At 41.9% G+C, this 23,617-nt stretch overlaps 1 protein-coding gene across 1 annotated transcript in view; it reads right to left on the bottom strand.

The window, feature by feature from the left end:
• LOC122564024 (uncharacterized) overlaps positions 1–23,617 on the bottom strand; it is a 68,295-nt gene that overhangs the window by 19,515 nt on the left and 25,163 nt on the right. The window contains exons 20-31 of the mRNA XM_087992941.1: positions 23,366–23,371; positions 22,290–22,406; positions 22,079–22,204; positions 16,867–17,038; positions 16,034–16,258; positions 12,077–12,195; positions 11,755–11,894; positions 10,529–10,670; positions 6,467–6,610; positions 5,710–5,832; positions 4,514–4,636; positions 1,929–2,309 (exon numbers count right to left, since the gene is read on the bottom strand). Of these exons, the coding sequence (XP_087849067.1) occupies positions 1,929–2,309; positions 4,514–4,636; positions 5,710–5,832; positions 6,467–6,610; positions 10,529–10,670; positions 11,755–11,894; positions 12,077–12,195; positions 16,034–16,258; positions 16,867–17,038; positions 22,079–22,204; positions 22,290–22,406; positions 23,366–23,371 (1,818 nt within the window). The remainder of the gene's footprint in view (positions 1–1,928; positions 2,310–4,513; positions 4,637–5,709; positions 5,833–6,466; positions 6,611–10,528; positions 10,671–11,754; positions 11,895–12,076; positions 12,196–16,033; positions 16,259–16,866; positions 17,039–22,078; positions 22,205–22,289; positions 22,407–23,365; positions 23,372–23,617) is intronic.

Below are 23,617 nucleotides of genomic sequence, written 5' to 3'. Positions count from 1 at the left end.
ATTTATTGTCCAGAGGGCAGGAGGGAGTCAGCCACATTACTGTGGGTCTGGAGTCACATGTAGGCCAGACCAGGCAAATAAAAAAAAAAAGAGGATATTAGTGAATCAGACGGGTTTCCCTTTCAAATTGACCAGACTAATTCCAGATACTATAATTCCGATTCCACAATCTGTGGTAGGATTTGAACCCAGGTTTCCAGGACACTTGCGAGGTTGCTGGATTCATGGCCTAGTGATTTCACCTCTGTATAACAAGAAAAAACCTTTTAATGGCATACATTGGCAGTCAATAGCATTATTCACTTGACTAATTCCTTCATCATTCAACTGGTTGAGACTACGTTCACTCAACATCTCAATGCTCAGCAAAATTTAATCTGGTCAAAAGAAAAAAAAAAATGGTCAGAGCATATCCAAAAACAACCAAGACAAAACAGCAAAAAAAAACTAATGGTCGGCCAGAGGACTGGCAATTTTATTGGAGCAAGAACCTTAAAATGTTAGTAAATTGGAAAGAAATTTAGAGAGCTTCAGAATAAATAAAAAGCAGCTAAAGGAGGAGTGCAGGATGAGGAAATGAGAGATTGAGAACACAAAAGTGGCAGATAATTTAACCCCATATTTTGCTTCCATCTTCATGAAAGACGACAGTAAACATCCCAAAGTTCAGAAAAGCAAGGTGCTAATAGAAAGTTTGCCAAATTGCGGTCACTTATCAGCAAGCTTAAAACTAGGGGACATGATACTGAATGAGCACCCCTTTACCATGCAAAGGATATACTCCTAGAGGGTAGTGTATGCCTGGAATTCTATATCCCCACAGCATAGTGGTAGACCATTGGAAATATTTCAAAGAGGTAGATCAATTAGAGAGAGTAGCTGCAGACTGAGAAAGGGAGCAGTGCTAAGAGGAATGAGAGTGTTGCCCGAGGATCTTGATCTAAGTTATCTTATTGCAGTCTGAGGGGGGAAAAAAAAAGTCATAACCCAATGATTTACCTCCTGTACACACTTCAGGTGTCTTTAAGAGTTGCATCTACATGGCATCCCTCAACTTTTCACAAATACTGATACCAAGCTATTTTAAAACAAAAACCCACTTGCAGTAATTCAACCAAAACTACCTCAGTCTAGTATTGGAAGAGACCAACATTGCTTTGGTCTGCAAAGCAAACCAATTTTCCCTGGTAACAGTCTGAAGGCTGACCTGGACAAACTGAGAAAGGCCACCTAATTATACCTTCTCACTAAACTCCATTATACTTCATTCATGAAGTATCTCTAGCTCCATTTGTCAGACCTCCAGCACAGGAAAGCCTGTTGGTTCAGTTTGTGCTGGTCAAAAGTCTAATTGTTCTAATTCCACTTTCCAACACTTGACCTATAGCCTTGGCATCACAAACACATCTAAATACTCAGTGTTGGAGGTTTCTGCCTCTACCACCATTAGAGGTGGCAAGTTCCAGATTCTCACTACCCTTTGGTGAAAAAGCTTTTCCCCTTCTTTAAACCTTCTGCCCTTTACCTCAAGTAGGTCCCTGGTCACAGATCCCTCCAGCAAGGGTTAATAAAGTTTTCTACCCAGCTACCTGATCTATGCCCTTCAACTTTTACACACCAACACAAAACACTTTTCATTTTCTGCAAAAATGGTAATTTAATACTAGGGATTTGAGCATATTCCAAATATGTAGATGGGTGCAAGTGTTGATAACCATTGCATCACTGCAAATCAGTGTACTGGTGCTGCAGTTTCTGTAGATAAATGAATCCCATCATACACATTGCATGTAGATCCCAATTGGGCAGCCAATCTGTCCCTTGATTCAGTCATACTGAGACAGCTGAGTCTATTACAGCATCACCTTCAATATTTGTGGTCTTAGAAGTTAAGGAAATGAACTGCTCTATGATTGAAAATCACTTACGACAATTTACTTCATCACTTCCATCTTTGCAGTCAACGTCTCCATCACAAAACCATTTCTGGTGAATACATTCACCCGAGCCACACCGGTGGTCATTAGGAGCACAAGTGACAAGTGGTGTGGTTGTTGTTATGCCCCCACATCTGTCTGGAGATTCATCAGACTGATCAGCACAATCAACATGGTGGTCACACAGCCAACTCAAGGATATACATTCTGAAGAATGACTGCATTGAAACTCATGTGGGCCACAGGAAGTTGGTAGACAGCCTCTTTCATCACTTCCATCCCCACAGTCATCATCACCATTACAGCTAAACTTCTTGGAAATGCATCTGCCATTGGAGCAAGTGAACTCTGTTGGACTGCAGGTAATCTGGCCTGGAGGGTTAAAAAAGACAAAAACCACAATAAAATCTTAAAAATCTTAAAAATCCTGAGCTATGAAATTAATGTTAAAATCTAATGACCAATGAGAAAATCTAGTTTAATACCAGCTTATTAGTAGAATGGCTCACTTATCTAGTTGTTAAGAGCCTGGATAATTTTACACCCAGGAAGTTTTGTACTTGAGTTCCAACATTGGTCTGACAGTAACCCGTTGTCCTGAAACAGGGGCTAGCTTGCATCAACATGATTTCTATTTCATTAGATATAGAGTGGGGGTGGGGGTCTTTGGGTAAAGGTTTTGCAAACTACCTCTACAGTGATCCAAGTAGTCGTTGATTGGGATCAGTGTATCATACTTCAAATATTAAGGATGGGATAGAGACCAAAATAGTCTTAAGGAATCAAAGGATAGGGGAAGCAGGTGGGAAGGTAGATTTAAAGATCAAAGTTAATATCTGATTGTATTGAAGCACAGTAGGCTCAAGCTGCTTACCTTTCTAATAGAAATGGGTTAAATAATATGCCTATCTTGGTGGCAGTACATGAGCACGGAGAGAGAGGGAGGGTTAGCTGACAGTTGAAACAAGGGAGGCATTGTCAGGATGGTGACTTGTAACCAAAAAGGAGCATCAAGGATCATTGCTGGTGCAATAAATTTACAGCATACGAATGGCTTCAAAGGAAGTGAATGCACCACTGCTCAGTTTGTGGATGATAAAAATAAAGTGGGAAGGCACTATTGGAGGATGGTGAGGGAGATACAGGAAAAAGTTGAGTGAGCAAAAGCTTGACAAATAGAATATGGAAAAATGAGGTTCTCCCTTTGACAATAATAAATGAATTTTAAGAGAAAAATTCCAGAAAGCTATGGAAGAGGGATTTGGGAACGGAGTCACAAGATAGCATGGGTTCAGTGAGAAAGTGGAATATTGACCATGTCAAAGGGAATGGATTAAAATGTAGCAGTTTTACTATGACTATATTTTAAAAAAAAAAAAAAAGAGTACGATTCAGTCTAATGAGATATTGAGAAGTTTTGGTCTCATTCTCCAATAATGGAGATTGGAGGCAGTCCAGAAGATTTGCTAGGCTCCTTCCTATTACGGAAGGGTCTGGATTCATTGGCGTTAAGAATGAGTGGTGACCTTAAATCGAAGCATACAAGTTTTAGGGGGCTGACAGGACAGAAATAATTGATGCAAGGCCAGATGGCATAATCTCAGCAAGGGATCACTAATGGAGACAGGTGAGGGGAGGTATTTCCTGAGGGTAGCAGGTCTCTGGAATTCTCCTCCACTGGCAACGATTGTAGAGGCAGGTACAATCAGTATAGTTTTGAAATTCACTTATGGGAATCACTGGCTCCATCAGAATTTATGCCTATCTCTAGTTGCCTTTATGAACTAGTGACCCACCACAATCCATGTGCATTCCAGGATTTTGACCCAATGTTACTACAGAAACAGATATTTCTGAATCAGGATGGAGTGTAGCTTAGTGGTGGCGGGTGGGTGGGGGAACTTGCAGGTGGAGAGTTTCCCTATGGGTCTTATCCTTCTAAGGGGCTTGGAATGTGTTCAGGATTTTGATTTTCTGCAGTGCATCTCAATATTGTATTCAAATCACTCCTGGGGAGGTAGATAGAAGACTCCCTGAAACCTGTCAGTTGGTGAATTATTGCAATATCCCTAGTCTATGATCACTCTTGTAGCCACTAATGCAACTAGCCCAGTTCAGTTTCTGGTTAATAGTAACCATTAGCATATTGATAGTGGGGGACAGGTGATAATTCAGTGTGAGATTGTTAGATTCTCATTTTAGATGGTTATTGCCTTGCATTTGTTTGGTATGAATCCCAATGGTCACTTATTAGCCCAAGTCTGGATATTGTCTAGTTCCTGATGCATTTGAACAGACTACTTCAAATGAGTTACAAAATGATATGAACATTAGTGAATATCTCCACTTTATCTTGGGGAGGGAAAGTCATTGAAGCAGATGATTGGGATAGTGTCCTAGACCCAGAGGAACTCCTACAAAGATGCCCTGGAGCAGAGTTGACTGACCAACAACCACAACCATGTGGGGCCAGGTATCACTCCCATCAGACTTTCCCTTCCCTGGGCAGTGGAGAATTAGATGATATTTTGCTTTTGGACAGAAGGCAGTGAATATTTTGCATGTTAAAGTCTTACCACAGTTTTCCTCATCAGCACCATCATCACAATCTTGTATGCCATTGCACTTCCAGGAAACTGGAATACATCGAAAAGACTCCAAACTACATTTAATTTCTCCAATGGGGCATGCTGTCAGATCTTCAGAAGAGAGACTTCATTAGTGCTCAGCTTTCACAAAACTGTGCAACAGTTTAGACTAGATGAAAACTTTTACTATATGCTCTGAATCTTGAAACATAACACTGCACACAATGAGCATAGACAAGGATACAGCGACTCCGGCATTATACAAATTGCCCCATGCACATTTTCCTACTCATGTAACTCAAGCGAGTGTCCTCACTGTGCTCCAATTGGTTCGTTCCTGCAGAGATCATCAAGGTTACCAAATCTTTGGATTAATAAGCCACCTGCCTAATGGTCACAAGGCTCAATGGATAAATTGCAGTGACTTGAGATGTCATTAAGATGGTAGATTCAAGTAGTTTTTTTGATTGTTTTAAGGGCTCCTATGATGCAGTGGTAATGTCCTTGCCTCTGAGCAAGAGGGGAAAGTCCAAGTACCACATGCTCCAGAGATGTCTAACTAGCTCGATTAGACACAGTCTGTTCTGGGCTTCTACCCTATCCCTAGTTTTTTTCCCCCCCCCCCACCACATTCTCAAAAATTGCAGAATTTAAGCATAAAGTTTCTCAACTACATTTGAAAGCAACAGGACAAAACAAATTCTCCTCCACCCCAACTCTATTCAAGTTCAGGGGAACAAGGATTAACAAGCTTTTACTCAAACCAACTTCATCTTGAAAACTGGGACGTGTGGACACCTGTGTGCTGTAAGCTACTATAGCAAGTGTTACGTAGCACATTTACATTAGGAAACACTTGAATATTCTCCCCACCTGCCACTGACCAAGTTAATGCCAAGCCATAATTTTACAATTGAGCCAGTGCTGATCAAGGAGTTGGTTCTAAAGTGGGAATTAAGCATAGTTCACTGAAGACACCACAATTGGGTTGCAGGTGAGGAAGATAGAGGATACACATGTATCAAGTAAAGGAGGCATTAAGTGAAGGACATTCAATAGTGAAGGAAACAAGTGTCTGTGCTCCACAGTAAATTCATGCAGGAGATCAGCTGATTCAGAAGTGAAACAAAAATTACACCTTAGGAAATAATTATTCCAACCTCCAGCCAGAGATAAATACTTACAGCAAACTCCTTCACTTTCATCTGATCCATCATCACAGTCAGCTACACCATCACATTGCCATCTCTCAGGTATACATTGTCCATCATTGCACTTGACCTCCATTACTCCACAGATGGTTTTGACTAGTCAATAAAAAAGATTTAAATTCAGTTAGTGTACTATCATCTAGCATTGTTACTAGAGTGGAAATGGTTCTTTAAATGAAATTTAAAAATGGTCTATTGCATTGGGAAGTGCCCTTTTAGTCATCAAGGCCATAGGACCATAGATGAGACAAATGGCCTAATTTCTGCTCCTATTAAATCTGCTCTTTCATTCAATCATGGCTGATAATTTTCTCAACCCCAACTTTGTTCCCACCCTCCCCCAGAACCTTTGATCCCCTTGGCAATCAAGAACTTCTGTTTGAAACATACTCAGTGACCTGGCCTCCACAGCCTTCTGTGGCAATGAATACCACCACTCTGGCTGAAGTTTCTACTCATCTTAGTTCTAAAAGGTCTTGTTTTACCCTGAAGCTCTGCCCTGGGTTCTCGGTCAATGGAAAGATCTTGCCAACATCCTCTGTCTAAGTTGAAACTTGAGAACATGCATCAGATCCCCCCTCATCCTTCTAAACTCCATCGAGTATAGTCAGAGTCCTCAAGTGTTCCTCAATGTAACTGGTTTCCTTGTAGGTGCTGCAGCCTGACTTGTTGCATTGTCTATGTTTAATTTCTAACATCTACAATACTTCATTTTACACTGTTCTCATACCTGCTCCACAATGATGTCCATCCTTTAACAACTCCATTCCAGGTGGACACACACAAGTATATTTGGGACTGTAACTGTTGATTTGAGGAGCTGGTAGACACATGTATTTACATCCCCCATTTGTATTCTTGCACCAGTCCTTGCCTAGGAAGTAACATTAGTTTCAAAAAAATAATTACTAGAAACCAGTGTCCCAGTAACTCAAAGTATTTAAAGAACCAATGACATATGTAATATTGTATACAATGTAATGTGGAAAAATTCCAATACACTTTCCTCAGTTCATTCTGTACATGACAAAAGTCAGTCAGATGGCGGCCATAAGCAATGGTTTTCATTAGGTTTATTACTAAAGGAAAGCACAGATTAAACCAAACTTCAATGTATCACTATCTACAAGTATGATTCAGCTTTAGTGGAGGCTCGAATAGTTTTCAGTTAGATATTACTCCAATGCAGACAAATTTCTACTTCAAAAGTGCTGGAAATTATAGTGTCCATATACAAATGGACTGAAGAGCTTTGAAGAACTTGGCTATGTATTAAATACTCAAAATGTAAAAGTCAACCATAAATGTAGCTGGTTATATTGCTTAAGGAAAAAATTTAAATGGCAACTTAATACAGTTCAATTTTTGAAGAGTTATTTTAATGAGCAGCATGGTAGATTATGATTAGCACTGCTGCATCATAGCACCAGGGACCTGTATTCAATTCCAGCCTTGGGTGACTGAAGTTTGCATGTTTTCCTTATGTCTGTGATGGTTTCCACCAGGTGCTCTGGTTTCTGTTGACAAGGATGTGCAGGTTAGGTTAGGTGGACTGGCCATGTTAAATCACCCATAGCATCCAGAGACGTGTAGGCTAGGTGGGTTAACCATAATAAAATGTAGGGATAAGATGGAGGCCTGGGTCTGGAGGTCTGTGCAGACTCAATGAGATGAATGGCCTCTTTCTGCTTTATGATTCTGTCAGTTCAAAGCCACAAAATATGGGAGCATTGCTAAAATGTGCCAATGTAATTAGTCAAAACATGAAGAATTAACTTCCATTTTATGCCCTCATGTGCAAAGTTTAGTGAGTAATTCACAGTGGGTTCATTACACTTCGTGGTGGATATAGCCACCACAGTTTGGAACAAAAGTGCACAAAATGTTGGATACAATTTATGCTCAAAAAACATTCACTGGTAAATTTGGGCAAATATTATATTGATGAAACTAGCACAAAGTAGAAACCTCCAGTTAAACATTTTTTTGGAAAGGATTATGAAATTGGCAAATAGTTACTATCTGTAAGATAAGTGGCAAGGGTAAATTTAGTGATTGGCATGGAGGGGTTTCTGTTTAAATATTCTATCTTGAAGGTAGAGATCAGATTTTTCAAAAGTAATTTGAGATTAGATCTCTTAATGGAAGATCTACAGCACACTAAAAAGATTGCAAATCTTTCTCATCTGTTAAAAGATGAACCTGATGTGAGATGAATCTTGTGTATAAGATAGCCAATGTAAACTATGTAGAACAGTTGATCTTCCATAATTACACCGGCACCACTCCCCACCTCTTCCTCCGCTACATTGATGACTGCGTTGGCGCAACCGTGCTCCCGCGAGGAGGTTGAGCAATTCATCAACTTCACTAACACATTCCACACCGACCTTAAATTTACCTGGACCATCTGACACCTCCCTCCCCTTCCTGGACCTCTCCATCTCCATTATTGATGACCGACTTGACACTGACTTTTTTTTTTTTTTTACAAACCTACCGACTCCCACGGCTACCTGGATTACACCTCTTCTCACTCTACCTCTTGCAAAAATGCCATCCCGTACTCCCAGTTCCTCCACCATATCTGCTCCAGGAGGACCAGTTCCACCACAGAACACACCAGATGGCCTCCTCCAGAGACCGCAATTTCCCTTCCCAAGTGGTTAAAGATGCCCTCCAACGCATCTCGTCCACATCCCGCACCTCCGCCCTCAGACCCCACCCCTCCAACTGTAACAAGGACAGAACGCCCCTGGTGCTCACCTTCCACCCTACCAACCTTCGCATAAACCAAATCTGCCGACATTTCTGTCACCAAAAAGACCCCATCAGGGATATATTTCCCTCCCCACCCCTTTCCGCCTTCTGCAAAGACTGTTCCCTCTGACTACCTGGTCAGTTCCACGCTCCCCTCTACAACCCACCCTCTCATCCTGGCACATTCCCCTGCCACTGCAGGAATTGTAAAACCTGCACCCACACCTCCTCCCTCACCTCCATCCAAGGCCTTAAAAGGAGCCTTCCACATCCAAAGTTTTACCTGCACATCCACTAATATTTACTGTATCCATTGCGGTCTCCTCCACATTGGGGAGACTGGACACCTCTTAGCAGAGCGCTTTAGGGAACATCTCTGGGACACCTGCACCAATCAACCACACCGCCCCATGACCCAACATTTCAACTCTCCCTCCCACTGCTGAGGACCTGGAGGCCCTGGGCCTCCTTCACCCCCGTTCCCTCACCACCAGACCCCTGGAGGAAGAACGCCTCATCTTCCGCCTCAGAACACTTCAACCCCAGGGCATCAATGTAGACTTGAACAGTTTCCTCATTTCCCCTTCCCCCATCTCACCCTAGTTCCAAACTTCCAGCTCAGCACTGTCCCCATGACTTGTCCTACCCGCCTATCATCTTTTCCACCTATCCACTCCACCCTCCTGCCCCCGACCTATCACCTTCATCCCCTCCCCCACTCACCTATTGTACTTTCTTCCCACCCTCCTCTAGCTTCTCTCCACCTTTCAGGCTCTCTGCCTTTATTCCTGATGAAGGGCTTTTGCCCGAAACATCGATTTTACTGCTCCTCGGATGCTGCCTGAACTGCTGTGCTCTTCCAGCACCACTAATCCAGAATCCTTTACAATGTACTTGGATTAGATTTAAAATCCATGTTTATTCACAAGGGATAGGGATGGGTGGATTCCTAGAGAATCTGTTTAAATTGCTGTTAAATTGACAGTTATTCAAGCAGACTAGGACAGCCTAATACACTATTTACTTCATCTAAACTGTTAAATGATATTTGGACAACATTTTAAATTTTATTTTCACATGTACCAAGAGAGAAAAGCATTGTTTTGTTTACTAGACAGGGAAATCATACCATAGCTACAAACAGCAGGATATTCAAACAGAATGCAGAATGTAGTATTATAACTAAAAAAAGGTACAGAGAAAGATCAACTCGAATGTGAGAAGTCTGTTTGCAAGTCTGATAACAGCAGGGAAACTGTTCGTAAGTTTATTCAAACTTTTGTATCTTCTGCCTGATGGGAGAGAGTATAACCGGAGTGGGAGAGATCTTTGATTACATCGGCTGCTTTTGAGACAGTGGAAAGTACAGACAGGTCAGTGGAAAGCAGGCTGGTTTGGTGATGGACTGGGCTGCACCGAATTAATTTCTCGTCTTGGGCAGACAAGTTGCCATTCCAAGCTGGGGTGCATCTGAATGCTTTCCATGGTGTATCTATAAAAATTGGTAAGAATCATTGCGGACACGTTTCCGAGCCTTCTGAGGAAGTAGAGGTAATGTGCGCTTTGACTGTGGATGGACCAGAATAGATCAGTATTTGTTTGGACCACCTCAGCCCCATGGATATCAACAGGGGGTGTCCTCCACTCTGCTTCCTGAAGTCAATGACCAGCTTTTGTTTTGCTAACATGGGAGGGAGACATAGTGGCATGATGTAAAGATGAGAAAGTCTTCTTCCTGTACTCTTATTTAAGGTGGATCCATTATGGTGGGGTCATCAGCAAACTCAAAATATAGAGAGTATGTTATGGCAAGTGACAGGTTATGCTGCAATTATGCCATTTATGGCACACTGCTCTTACCTGAAAAAGTGAATCATAGGATAACTCAAATAATATCCACTGTTGATTAACCATACTAAAAATTGAAACTGTCAGCTAGTTTCCTTCTTAGCCAGAGAATTTCCAACCAGGAAGGCCACAACCTTGAAAGTTTACTAGGGCTGTTCATTTAAAAGATTGCTAGATTCCCTACCTGATGGCTGTGTGAGCTCATGATAGATGATAACATCCCGAACATCCTGGAGATTGGAGATTAAAGTGATCAGATCCTTTCCTGTATATTTATTTGCTCGATAGATGGTGTTATGCTCCCAGCTAGTCCAGAAGATATGATCCTAAAAAGAACAACCATTTTCACAATTCATACTAGGTGCTAGCTAAGAAGGTTGAGTAGGTTAGGTTTATTTTCATTAGAAAAAAAAAAGGAGATTGAGGTTTATAAAATTATGAAGGGTAGAGAGGGTGGATAGAGACCAGCTTTTTCCCCCAGGGTGAAGAATTCACTAACAAGGAGGTCACACTTTCAAGGTGAGAGGTGGAAAGTGTAAGGGGGATACACTCAGCAAGTACTTCATACAGAGGGTGGTGGGTGTCTGGAACACGTTGCCAGAGGTGGTAGAGACAGGCACGGTAGATTCATTTAAAATGAGTCTGGTGGGGAGCAGAGGGATCCAGATGCTTAGGAATTGACCGACCGGTTTAAGACTGTGGATTTGAATCAGCTCAGGCTTGGAGGGCTGAAGGGCCTGTTCCTGAGCTGTAAATTTTGTGTTATACCAAAAGGCAGTCAAAAGCAATTTCACCCACTGGAGAATATAACGACCACTATTTGCACTGTAGCAGAGGTTATAGGGTAGAATTGCTCAATGGGAAACTGAGTTCAGCAATGGAATCTATTTAAATTTCTACCAGAAGTTTGATTCAGTCAGAAATGCATCTTGAATGGCAGAGAACTTAACTCCAACTGGGGAAGTCATGTACAGGCTTAACCTCCTACAAAACACTACACCCACCACATATTCCCACAGTTTCAGATTGTCAACATCTAACATTTGTAGCAAATTTTACCCCACCAATTAAAATACACTTATTGCTATTTTCCTTGGGCATTAAACAAAGTCTATGAACAGTCAAGAGCTTTAATGTTTAATTTTAAAAAAAGTGTTATGGTCACCTTTTTGTTGTGCACACTTTACTGACTGCCTTGTGTACACATTCACTTGGGTATCAAGCAGATACTACAAGTTTATTGAAAATGGATGCATGCAAAGGCTTAGTAGCATTTGTGAAATGGCAATTTTCCCCCAAAAGATTACCTCTTGAAAAGGTAACATTTTACAAAGAAAACAAACTGGGATATTTAAATATAGCAGCTTCTTATCGTATGCCGTTTCATAGCTTCACCACATCAGACCTTACCTCGAACACTGATACACCATAAGGATGAGCAAGAAATTCCGTTGAGGAAAGCACAGTTCTTCTATCCTCTCCAGTTAAACGTACACTTGACAGAACGTGCAGCTTAGAGTCAACCCAATATAGACGGCTTTGTGTGAGATCTAAGGCAAAATGAAACTGAATAAGTTATGCTGCAGGAATGGGGGCCGGTGGGGGGGGGGGGGGGGGGGGGGGGGGGTTGGGGTGGGGTGGTGGTGGTGGTGTGGTGAGGTGGGGTTGGAGGGGGTGGAAAGAGGGAGGGTAAAAACAAAATAACCCAATTGGTTTTCACAAGTCCACTTACCAAGCGTAATGGCACTAGGCCATTCAATGTCTCTGGTAACTAACAGCTTACGACCAACACCATTCATTCCTGCTTTTTCGATTACTGCCGGTTCACCCCAGTCTGACCAGTACATGTACCTTTGAAGAACAGGTGATTAAAAAAATTAAAACAAACTGCATTATTTTGCATTTACAACATGTTATTTGACAAGAAATACCACTGCTGTTCCATTTTGTTGTTTTTGATGTTTTTTTTTTTTTAAAAAGGCTTGTTGCTGCAATGCAGTAAAGATAGTAACACCAATTTTAGATTCTTACTATCTAGTACGATATTGGTTAGGTGAAGCTTATTTCAATATTGAAATTCAATTGTTTGACACTTCTCTATAGCAAACCCACAACTTTCAATTAAGTAGACACATTGAATTAAGCTAGATGCAGGGATTGCAATAATGCTTAAGTCAATGTTTAAGAGGCACAGTGCAAAAAAAATCCTTCTTCCTATAGGAGTTTTCCTCTCGAGAGCAGCTATGTTATCACGATGGAACTCAGCACACAGGTGAAATCCAAGTCAATACACAAAAAAAAAAATGAATGGATCCACAATTTGTTTGCCCATAATCATACATGCAAACCTAGAACATCCAGAACAGTTTCAATATAGGACCAAAGCAGCCATGTTGGTGTGATCACAAGAAAATAGCCAACTTCAGCATACATTCAGATGGTCCTTCAGAAACATTGGTTACTTTCACACTTAGTTCATTTTAGTAGCAAGTTTTCCAGATGTCAGTTGAAGACAGTGGAAAATCAAATCACATATTGGGTATATTGGAGTTTTTTTTTTGGCAAAGCTACAGGGTCTGGTTGCCTTCAAAGAGGGTTAGTGTTTAATTGTGGTTTCCTCCTGGTTGGAGAGTTCATTATATTTACCAAGTACCACAGGGCCTGAACCCTCTAAATTGTTCTACTCATTTCTAGGCTAAGAGCAGATTCCTTTTGTCACAAGGACAAATAGGTTTTAGGAAGGTTTTAAAAATCAAACTGTTTTGTATGTGCAAAGGTCATTGTTCCCCAATGTAACTACAAGATGTACTGCATGCTTAAAACCAGTTCAGTAAATTACTGTTATGGGGAGTAGACAGTCTGGTCATTTTGATGCTAGAATCTATCCTACTTCATTATTGTAACGGATTTGTAACCAGAAATCTGTAGCCAAAGAAACACATCTAACTGCTTCAGGGGAAAAAAAAAAGAATAAAAGTGTTTTGACCTCCAGTTTGCTGTGACAGAATCCCACTCTGGTGAAGAAATTTCATCTCATTCCTAAATGACCTTTCGTTGTATATTCCTGTCAAAACATCCTTCCTGCATCTACCATGTAGAAATTAAAAATTTACAAGCTTCCATAAGCAACATCCTCCAAACCACTCACTGTTCCAAGCTCTAGTATGTTTGACACCCCTGAATTGATCCAGTCCCTGCTCATAAAATCAGTCCCACCATCCCAGGAATCAGACTGGTAACCCTTTGAATTTGTTGTGGTCTGTTCGGAGCTGGGAATTTGTGTTGCAGACGTTTCATCCCCTGTCTAGGTGACATCCTCAGTGCTTGGGAGCCTCCTGTGAAGCGCTTGTGATCTTTCCTCCGGCATTTATAGTGGTTTGTCTCTGCCGCTTCCGGTTGTCAGTTCCAGCTGTCCGCTGCAGTGGTTGGTATATTGGGTCCAGGTCGATGTGCTTATTGTTGTCCCAGTCGAACTCATGTTGCTTGTCATCTGCGTGTGGCTACTAAGGATAGCTGGTCGTGTCATTTCGTGGCTAGTTGGTGTTCACGGATACAAATTGTTAGCTGTCTTCCTGTTTGTTCTATGTAGTGTTTTGTGCAGTCCTTGCATGGGATTTTGTACACGACATTGGTTTTGCTCATGCTGAGTATCAGGTCCTTTGCCCTGGTGAGTTGTCGGAGAGCGGCTGTTGGTTTGTGCGCGGTCATGAGTCCTATTGGTCGTAGTCTGGCTGTTGGTTCAGAAATGTTCTTGATGTATGGTAATGTGGCTAGTCCTTTGGGTTGTGGCATGTCCTCTTTCCGTTGTCTTTCCGAGGCATCTCTGTTGATGAAATTGCAGGACAATCCTTAGTAGCCCCACATGCTGATGACAAACAACAGGAGTTCGACTGGGACAACACTACTATGATAGGACAAGCCAAACAGAACAGCCAGGGAATTCCTAGAGGCATGACACTCATCCACAGATTCAAATCAATAAGCACATCGACCTGGACCCAATATACCAGCTACTGCAGCGGACAGCTGGAACTGACAACCGGAAGCAGCAGAGACAAACCACTATAAATGCCGGAGAAAACATCACAGAAGCGCTTCACAGGAGGCTCCCAAGCACTGAGGATGTCACCTATACAGTGGATGAAACATCTGCAACACAAATTCCCAGCTCGGCAAACAGAACCACAACGAGCACTTCTCAAACCTTGAACCCTTTGAAACCCTTCCATAGCCAGGGCATCCTTCCTCAGGCAACAGACTAAAAACCTATTCAATAGTCCAGGTGTGGGCTTAACAAGGCCTGGTACACTGGCAGCAAGACATCCTGGCTCCTGTACACTAGTCCTCTCACTATGAAGGCCCAACATAGCATTTGTCTTCACCACCTAGGCACCTGCCTGTTTACTCCCAGTAACTGGTACCCAAGATACCCCAGTCTCATTGCACCATTCCCTTCTAATTTACCAAAAATCTTTTAAAGTCATTGCTGTTATCAGATGACCTTTGGCATTCAATTCAGAAGCAACTTGCCAGAAGGCATGACTTCCTGTTTCGTCAAAGTGCATAACCTCACATTTATCCACATTATATTGCATGTCAATTATTTGCCCACAAGTCAGTTTCCCTGCTTGCCTCCTCCTGCTCAAGCTACCACCCCCCCCACCCCCCAGGCTTGAGGCATTGTACAGGCTATGGAAGCCTCTTCTGGAGTACTGTCCAGTTCTGGTCACCCTGTTATAGAAAGGGCATTAGCTGGAGGGGGGTGAGAAGGGATTTACCAGAACGTTGCAAGGAATGAAGGTTTGAGTTCTAAAGAAAGGCTGGGGCTTCCCAGTCTTCATCCCAGAATAATGGAGAGGTTGAGAGGTGACCTTTATACAAATGAACATTAACTGTCTATAATGGTTGTTGTCTTTTTCCTAATGTGGGAGTTTCAAGACTAGGAAGCATATTTTCAAGGTGAGAGATGTTTAAGACAGGAGGGACAGTTTCTCTTTTAGAAAACCAGAGGAGGATGGTTCATTTGTGGAATGAACTTCCTGAGAAAGTGGATGCAGGCACAGTTACAACATTTAAGAGACACTTAGACATGTCCATGACTGGTAAAGATTGGGAGGGATATGGGCCAGGAGCAACAGGTGGAACTGGTTTAGTCAGGATTATGCTTAGCATGGATTGGTTAGACTGAAGGGTCTGTCTGTATGACTCTACACCACTGATTTTAAAAAAATTCAAATTTTTCAGAGATAGCAAAAATTTGAAGGAATTGTTTTTGGCCAAATCAAGCACCATCCAATTGGGCAGGTTCTTTTGCTTCTAATTGCAGGAAGATAGTACAAAGCATGGAGATTTGGGATTTCTAATGATCGGAGGGTGGAGCAGATCATAAACCTTCAGGAAGAGATTTGGGCACGATTGACAACCCCAGCTATAATGGTTAGAGAGTCAGCCTAAAAAAATTACATTGAAATCAAATATATTTGAAGTAAATATCAGGAAAAAACCTCCAGACCAAAACACTACAAAGTAAAAGCAAAATAAGTTTGTTAATACTAATGCAAACTATGCATATTTGACATTTTGGTAAGCAATCTAAAACCCATTAAATCATGCTTTAATTTGGACTAAACCAAGGTGCATTTTGAGTAGGCGATTGGTGTTCTATTCAATTTTAATAGAAAGTTCATACCCCAGCAGAGGATCAACTGCTACAGAGGCTGGTTCTCTCAAGTTGCTGTCAAAGAGAGTTTTCCTTTGGATTCCATCAAAGCTTGTAACAGAAATGGTCCGAGCACCCATATCAGTCCAGTAAATGTTGTTGTAGATCCAGTCAACAGCAATGCCTACATGAGTTCTTACATTATTAACAATCCTGGAAATAGTAGCATTGCCAGTTTGTTCATCCATTGGCATACTGTGGAAATATTACGATGGTTAGAGTTAGTTCATTTTAGCCTTCAATAAAACTTAACTCTTGGACCAAGGGTATTGTTCACAAATACAGGAGAACGTGTCAGCATGTGATTCTGATTTACTGGGAGTGTCCAAATCATTATGCAGACTACAGCATTACCAATACTGAAATACAATACATGAAACAAAACTGCTTGAAGCACCTTTTATATTAAGCCATTGAAATATTGTTTATAGATTACATTTATGACCAGAGAAAGATTTTAAATTCACTTGCAAAAAAAAGTGTTCATTTAATACAATTTAAAAATTAGGATAACTATTCAGTGACAAAAATATTGCAAGATAGAGGTATTTTGAAAGCATTTTGTCCAATTTAATCTAAGCAGCTAGTTAGACAATATACTGGATCAATTTCAAAGATTGATACAAAGGAGGATTTAAATTTTAAAAAATTAGATGCTGGAAAAGTGAGGTAATTGCTAGAGAAAATCCAGATGTATCAGAGAAGCAGCAATTAAACATTGAGTCAAGTGACCCTTCACTTTTTCCCTGTTGCCAGCTGTGCTGGGTTTCTCCAGCAAGTACATTGCTGAAAATGTAAGTTACCTGAAAATTGCCCGCTCTCCCAGGTCAGCCCAGAAGATCATCTGCTGAGACACATCAATATCCAGTGCCACAGCATTTCTCAGCTGTGCAACTAGCTGCCTGTACTCTTTGTGGTGCAATCCCAGTTTTCTGATGTCATGACGATTCGTGAAGATTAAATATGGCTCCTTGCCTATTAGAAATAGTAGATCAATAGAACAGCATTTTTAAAGAAGGATTAAAACTCCTTTTGCCAAATTCACCAAATTGTCAGTTTCCCCAAGGCATTTATATGCCCATGGAAAAGTAATTTTGGTAAAAATTAGTGGTCCTGTTAAACCAACCCATTAACTCAGCATTTGGCATCTCCTGTATAGCACAAAACCTCATCTGTCTCATACATTTGCACCAAAGATCTGTATAGTACATTAAAAATAGAGTCACAAGTGGACAGGATGGTGAATGCTGCATTTGGTGCACTTTCCTTCATTTAACAGAGCACTGAGTATAGGGAATTGGATACAATGTTCTAACAGAGACATTAGTGAGGTCTCTTTCAAAATACTGTGTACAATTCTGGTCACCAGTTTGAAAAGTTGCATTATATTGCTATGTTAGTTAACAGTAGAGAGAGGGAGGTGCTGGAAGAGCACAGCAGGTCAAGCAGCATCAGAGCAGCAGGAGAATCAATGTTTCAGACATGGGTCCTTCATCAGGAATGAGGCTTGTGGGTTGGGGTGGAGATATAAATGGGAGGGGGGTGGGGAGGAAGGTAGCTGAGAAAGTGACTTTTGCTGTGGCAGGGAATGGGGTGTGGACCTGATGGAGTTGAGGAGAGAACAGTCTTTCCAGAATGCTGATAGGGCTGGGAAGGGAAAGATAGCTGTTGGTGGGATCTGTTTGGAAGTGACAGAAGATGATGCATTGCATGCAGGTGTTTGAGGAGGTGGAACATGAGAACGGGTGGGGAGGCTCTGTCCTTGTTGCATTGGTAGGGGTGGGGCTCAAGGGTGATGGTACATGAAATGGAGATGTGCTGGAGGGCATCAACCACCATGTGGGAACAGAAGTTGCGATCATGGAATAAGATGGCCATTGGGACTTGGATGTGGAATTGGTCATCCTGGGACAAGATGGAGGAATTGGGAATAATGGATTTTAAAAGAAAACACAAGGTAGGGTGGGTGGAGGTGTAGTCTACGTAGCTGTAGAGGCCAGTGGGCTCGTAGCATGTCTGTGGTTAGTCGGCCACCAGAGATTGAGGTCCAGGAAGGGGAAGGTTTCCAAGGTGGTCCAGGCGAATTTGAAGTTGGGGTGGAAGGTGTTAGTAAAGTTGACGAACTGCTCAATCTCATGGGAGCACAAGTAGTGCTGATACAGTCCTCGATGTAATGGAGGAACAGGTGGGGGGGAATAAAGGATGGATGGTGGTGGTGCTGCTGGTGTAACTGTAGAAGATAGACTATTTCACATATCTGACAAACGGGCAGGCATAGCTGGGGCCCATGGCTACCCCTTTGGTTGGGAGAAAGTGGGAGGATTGGAAGGAGAAGTTGTGTAGGGTGAGGACCATTTCAGCCAGGCGGATGAGGGTGCTGATGGAAGGGTACTGGTTGGGATGGCAGGAGGGGGAAGAATGGAGGTCTTGGAGACCTTTGTGGCAGATCAAAGTGTCCAGGGATTGGATGTCCACGGTGAAGAGGTGGTGCTGGGAGCCAGTAAATGAAAATCTTGAAGTGAAGGGCATGGTGGTGTCAGGAACATAGGTGGGGAGTTCCTGGACTGAGAGGGACAGGATAGTGTCAAGGTAGGAAGACATGAGTTTGGTTGGACAGGCACTGGGCAAGACAGAAGGAGTCAACTGGGAAAATCAGGTTTGTGAATCTTGGGAAGGAAGTATAATTGGTGCCTAGAGGTATGACTTATTCTGCTTTAAGACCCTGCAAACATTGGATAAATGTGGATTTAACAGCTTCATTTCCCTTCCCCCATTATCCAGTCCCAAGCCTCCAACTCAGCACCATCCTCCAGATCTGTTCATCACTCCCCTTTAACCCACCTTCTCCCTCACCCCAAACCCACCTTCCATTTCTCAGCCCTGACAAGCCTCATTTCTGAAGAGCTTATGCCCAAAACATCAATTCACCTGCTCCTTGAATGCTGCCTAACCTGCTGTGCTTTTTCAACACCACACTTGGATCTCCAGCATTCCTCACTGTTAGTTAACTGATCAGATCTTGAAGTTGAAGTAAAATGAGCCATTAGTTTATCCTAAAATCCTCTCTGCAAAATGAAACAAAGCAAGCTCCAGTTTAGTAGCTTGTGGCTATTCTCTGGAAGTTGTGGGAAAGTGCTCAAGGCGTATTGATTCATTAGATTCTCTTGGTACTACAAAGGATTGCCTAAAAACTGAATTCCATTAACCTGCACCTTCCAAGAGCCTGCAGAAACAAGTTCATCAGCAAAAGGAGCTTAGAAAAAGTACTAATTTCCATTGAGGAAATAAATGTCACTGAAATAATTTGATGCTTTTTGAGCAAAGGGTAATTTGAATTCAAGTCACTCCTATCTGGAGATCCCAGGTCTTGATCAAGTTCTGTTGAAAATCAACTGCAATTTAGGTAGTTTAAAATAGACAAGCATGAAGTTGGAATGAAAACAGCATTAACAATTCAAAAACAAGCCAAAAGACATGTCGCCAGGAGCTCAGTATGGTTTTAAATCAAGTTGAGATTTACAAGCAAATATGCTAGCACTCAAAAGCAAAATGCTGGTGATCGGTATGGATTGCCTGCAGTCAGTGCATGAACAGGGTTTAGGTGATTAGTTACTGCCCTCCAGTGGTAGTTTGATGGCTTCAAAAACTTTTCTCCCCTAAAATGACCAAAATAAAAAAAAGGAATTTCTTTCCTTTGATCCATTAGATTGCCAAAAGGGAACATTCAGAGATCAGCTAATCCCTTGCCCATGCGACATGACCATTTAAAATTTCGAGGGATCAGCTACTAGACTGGGGGTGGTAATGGCTTTTAAAGATTTAAACAAGTTAAATCCGGAGTTTCCATGTAGAGGAAATTGTAAACATTATATTGGCGTAAGACAGGTCAGATGACAGATCTAAAAATTCTTCAGATAATGGAAATCTGATTCAAAATGAATAAATGCCAGTCAAAATAGGATGACAGTTTGGTTCAAATTTGAAAGGTCAAGCTGAAAATGGTTTCCCAAAGCTAGTGGGAGTGTCTTAGCCATCCAAACTATGCACGTTTCATAACTGACAATTTCAGTGGTTGTGGTGTTACAAAGATGCCCTCTATCATTAACAGATTCTTGGCAGAGATTGTGGTTTGATATCTTGCTGTATTTTTACACTGGGGCAGGGGGAGGGAAAACCAGTCCACTTTCAGCATCAAGTCAGCCAGTGACCAAAAAACCATTTATCTTGACATAATGTCATATTTGATAGTTCTTTGCAGGCTTTTCAAATGAAAAATTGTAATGGACCCAAATGCAGATTAATAGGGTCATGACATGCTGCAGTGAGGAATAGAACATTGTCCTTTAAAGCTGGGTCAGAACCCTGCTGCTCTTTGTGCATGCTCACTTGTGACCTGAACAGTGGTCTTGGCTCCTTCAGAATGAGCATTGAGCAATTCAGCATAGAGGGCTAAAGGGCCTGTTATGTTGTGCCGACCTGTGAACTAATCCAAGCCCATCCACCTACACTATCCCGTCATTGATATGCTTATCGAAGGACAAGATGATCAGAGGATTAGATAGGAAAAAAGACTTTCACTGTCCACCCTAAGATGATGACAACATCAGCTTGTAAGAGGGGGCATAACTACAAATTGAAGGGTGATAGATTTAAAGACAGATGTCAGAGGCAGGTTCTTTACACAGTGGTGAGGGTGTGGAATGCCCTACCTGCCAATGTAGTTAACTCAAACAGATTCTTGTGGCACACCATTAGTAACTAGAACTCCAGGCTGAATATTTTCCATCACCACTTGCTGCCTTCTTACAGAAAGCCAGTTTCAAATCCAAACTGCTAACTTTCCCTCAATCCCATGCCTCTGCATTTTCTCCAATAGCCTACATGTGAAACCTTATCAAAAGGCTTTACTGAAGTTCACGTATACCACATCAACTATCCTACCCTCATCCACATGCTTGATCACCTTCTCAAAAACAGTTTGAGACATGACCTACTCTTGACCAAGCCATGTTGACTATCTCCAATCAAATTGTTGCTTGCAAGATTATAAATTTTTAATAATCCTTTCCAAAAACTCTTCCTACAGCAGACACAAGGCTCACTGGTCTATTACCTGGGTCATCTCTACTGCCCCTCTTAAAGAGGACGTATTTGTAATCCTCCAGTACTAAACCTGTAGACAGTGACAACTCAAAAGATCAAAGCCAAAAGGCTCCAACACTACCTTCCCAGAGAATCCTCAGATAAATCCCATCCAGCTCAGGGAACTTAACTACTTTCACACCTAGAATTAACATCTTCCTAACCTCAATCCTTTCTAGTCTAAGAACTTTTAGAGAAGACTGGAGATACAATAGACAATTGTCTTCTTTTCCTAAGGAAAAAAAAGGAATGAAATATTCATTTAGCTCCTCTCCAATCTCCACAGGTTCTACAACTTCTCACTTCTGTCTTTGACTGCCCTATTCCTACCAGAATCATCCTTTTATTCCTCATACTCAAAGCTTAGGGTTCTCCTTTATTCTACCTGCTAAAGACTGCTCATGGCCCTTCCTTGCTGTGGAAAAAAAGGATTGTCCAGCTTTCCCTAGACTAGAAAGTAGTCTCAGTTACTGGAGTAAGCATTATCAAACCACTTCACTCCAGTACAAACATGGGTGAAGTTTCCTTGTGATGGTTCAGCTGAAGTATATGGGTGATGGACCAGTTTGTCTTTATCATGCACAAGACATTGGACATGAGCATCAAGAGCTGACTGGCACCACATTGCCAAAGAAGTTTCATGGGGTTCAACTTGGACCCCAAGTTGGGAAGCGAGTGGACGTGCACGTGCAAGCTTTCCTGAAAAGAGCATTTCTCTGTTCAGTTCAATTACTAAATTCTGAATTGAGTGACTAGTGCAATAAACATTTTTAAAATCAAGTCCCTTAAAAACATTCAAATTGCATTAAATGGAGGCTAAATCAGCACATTACCAAGACAGACCCAATATTCTTGTTTGGACTAGATACTTGCCTACAGCCTTGCAAACTCCACTAGCTGGGTCCATGAGATATCCAATGTGACACTTGCACATATAGCTTCCTTCTAAATTGATGCAAGTTTGACTGCAGGTCCCAACATTCTTGCATTCATCAATATCTGCAAATAAAGCACCAATATCCCTTTAATGTTATAGAATAAGTCACCATGTCCTTCTAGAATAGAGTTTAACAAACAAGCTTACCTTCACAGTTTTTATCAGTTAATTTGAAGCCAGCAGGACAATCACATTCATAACCAATAATCAGATCCTTACAAAGATGAGAACAGCCACCATTGTCTTCCAAGCATTCATTCACATCTGGGGGAAAGAACTCAGACACTTTAGCCCTCATCTAAAATAGATAAGTTTGCTGTGGTTCTGTTCGCCGAGCTGGAAGTTTTTGTTGCAAACGTTTCGTCCCCTGTCTAGGTGACATCCTCAGTGCTTGGGAGCCTCCTGTGAAGCATTTCTGTGGTGTTTCCTCTGGCATTTATAGTGGCCTGGCCCTACTGCTTCTGGTTGTCAGTTTCAGCTGTCTGCTGTAGGTGGCCGGTATATTGGGTCCAGGTCGATGTGTTTGTTGGAGTTTGTGGATGAGTGCCATGCTTCTAGGAATTCCCTGGCTGTTCTTTGTTTCGCTTGCCCTATAATGGTAGTGTTGTCCCAGTCAAATTCATGTTGCTTGTCGTCTGCGTGTGTGGCTACTAGGGATAGCTGGTCATGTCGTTTCATGGCTAGTTGGTGTTCATGGATACAGATTGTTAGCTGTCTTCCTGTTTGTCGTATATAGAGTACATCCAAAAAGCACAACTACTTGCAGATACCAACACCTACCAAAAGAGGGAGTTTGACCCCACCCCACAGCTCACCAATAGGATAAACAACACACTGAGGAACCTACAAAAACAAAATGGACAGATCACCAGGTCTGACCTACAAAGAATGAAACCTGAAAGCAACAACACCCCCAGATTCTATGGACTACCTAAAGTGCACAAACCAGACATCCCACTCAGACCTATAGTATCACTACCAGGGACACCATCGCACAAACTGGCTAAAGAACTACAGCAGAAACTGAAACACCTGGTCAGCAGATCCAGACACTATACAATCAACACAGGAATTCCTGGACATCAGAAATATACACAGACAAGGAAGACACCATGGTCTCATTCGACATAACGGCACTGTTCACCTCTATTGACAAAGCCCTAGCCAGAGAAACAATAGCCAACCTGCTGAATAGACAACAGGACGTTGAACCCATCAAAGACGGCATACTTAAACTACTGGACTCGTGCCTCACAACACACTTCACATTCAACAACCAGATATAGGAACAAATCAATGGAACACCCATAGGCTCACCGATCTCAGGACTCAGCAGAAGCAGTAATGCAAAGGTTAGAACAAACAGTCTTACCACAAACTCTGGGTCAGATACGTTGATGACACCTTTGTAATCATTAAAAACACGGAAATAGAGAAAACACACTGGATCAACAACTCACACTCACAGGAATCCG

Source organism: Chiloscyllium plagiosum, unplaced genomic scaffold (assembly GCF_037043375.1).
Source record: "Chiloscyllium plagiosum isolate Xiang-an unplaced genomic scaffold, Cpla_swu_hap1 HiC_scaffold_2, whole genome shotgun sequence".
In the NCBI taxonomy this organism is placed as follows: domain Eukaryota; kingdom Metazoa; phylum Chordata; class Chondrichthyes; order Orectolobiformes; family Hemiscylliidae; genus Chiloscyllium; species Chiloscyllium plagiosum.
The sequence above is the reverse complement of the archived record's forward strand: the minus strand, read 5'-3'. Positions and strand labels throughout refer to the sequence as shown.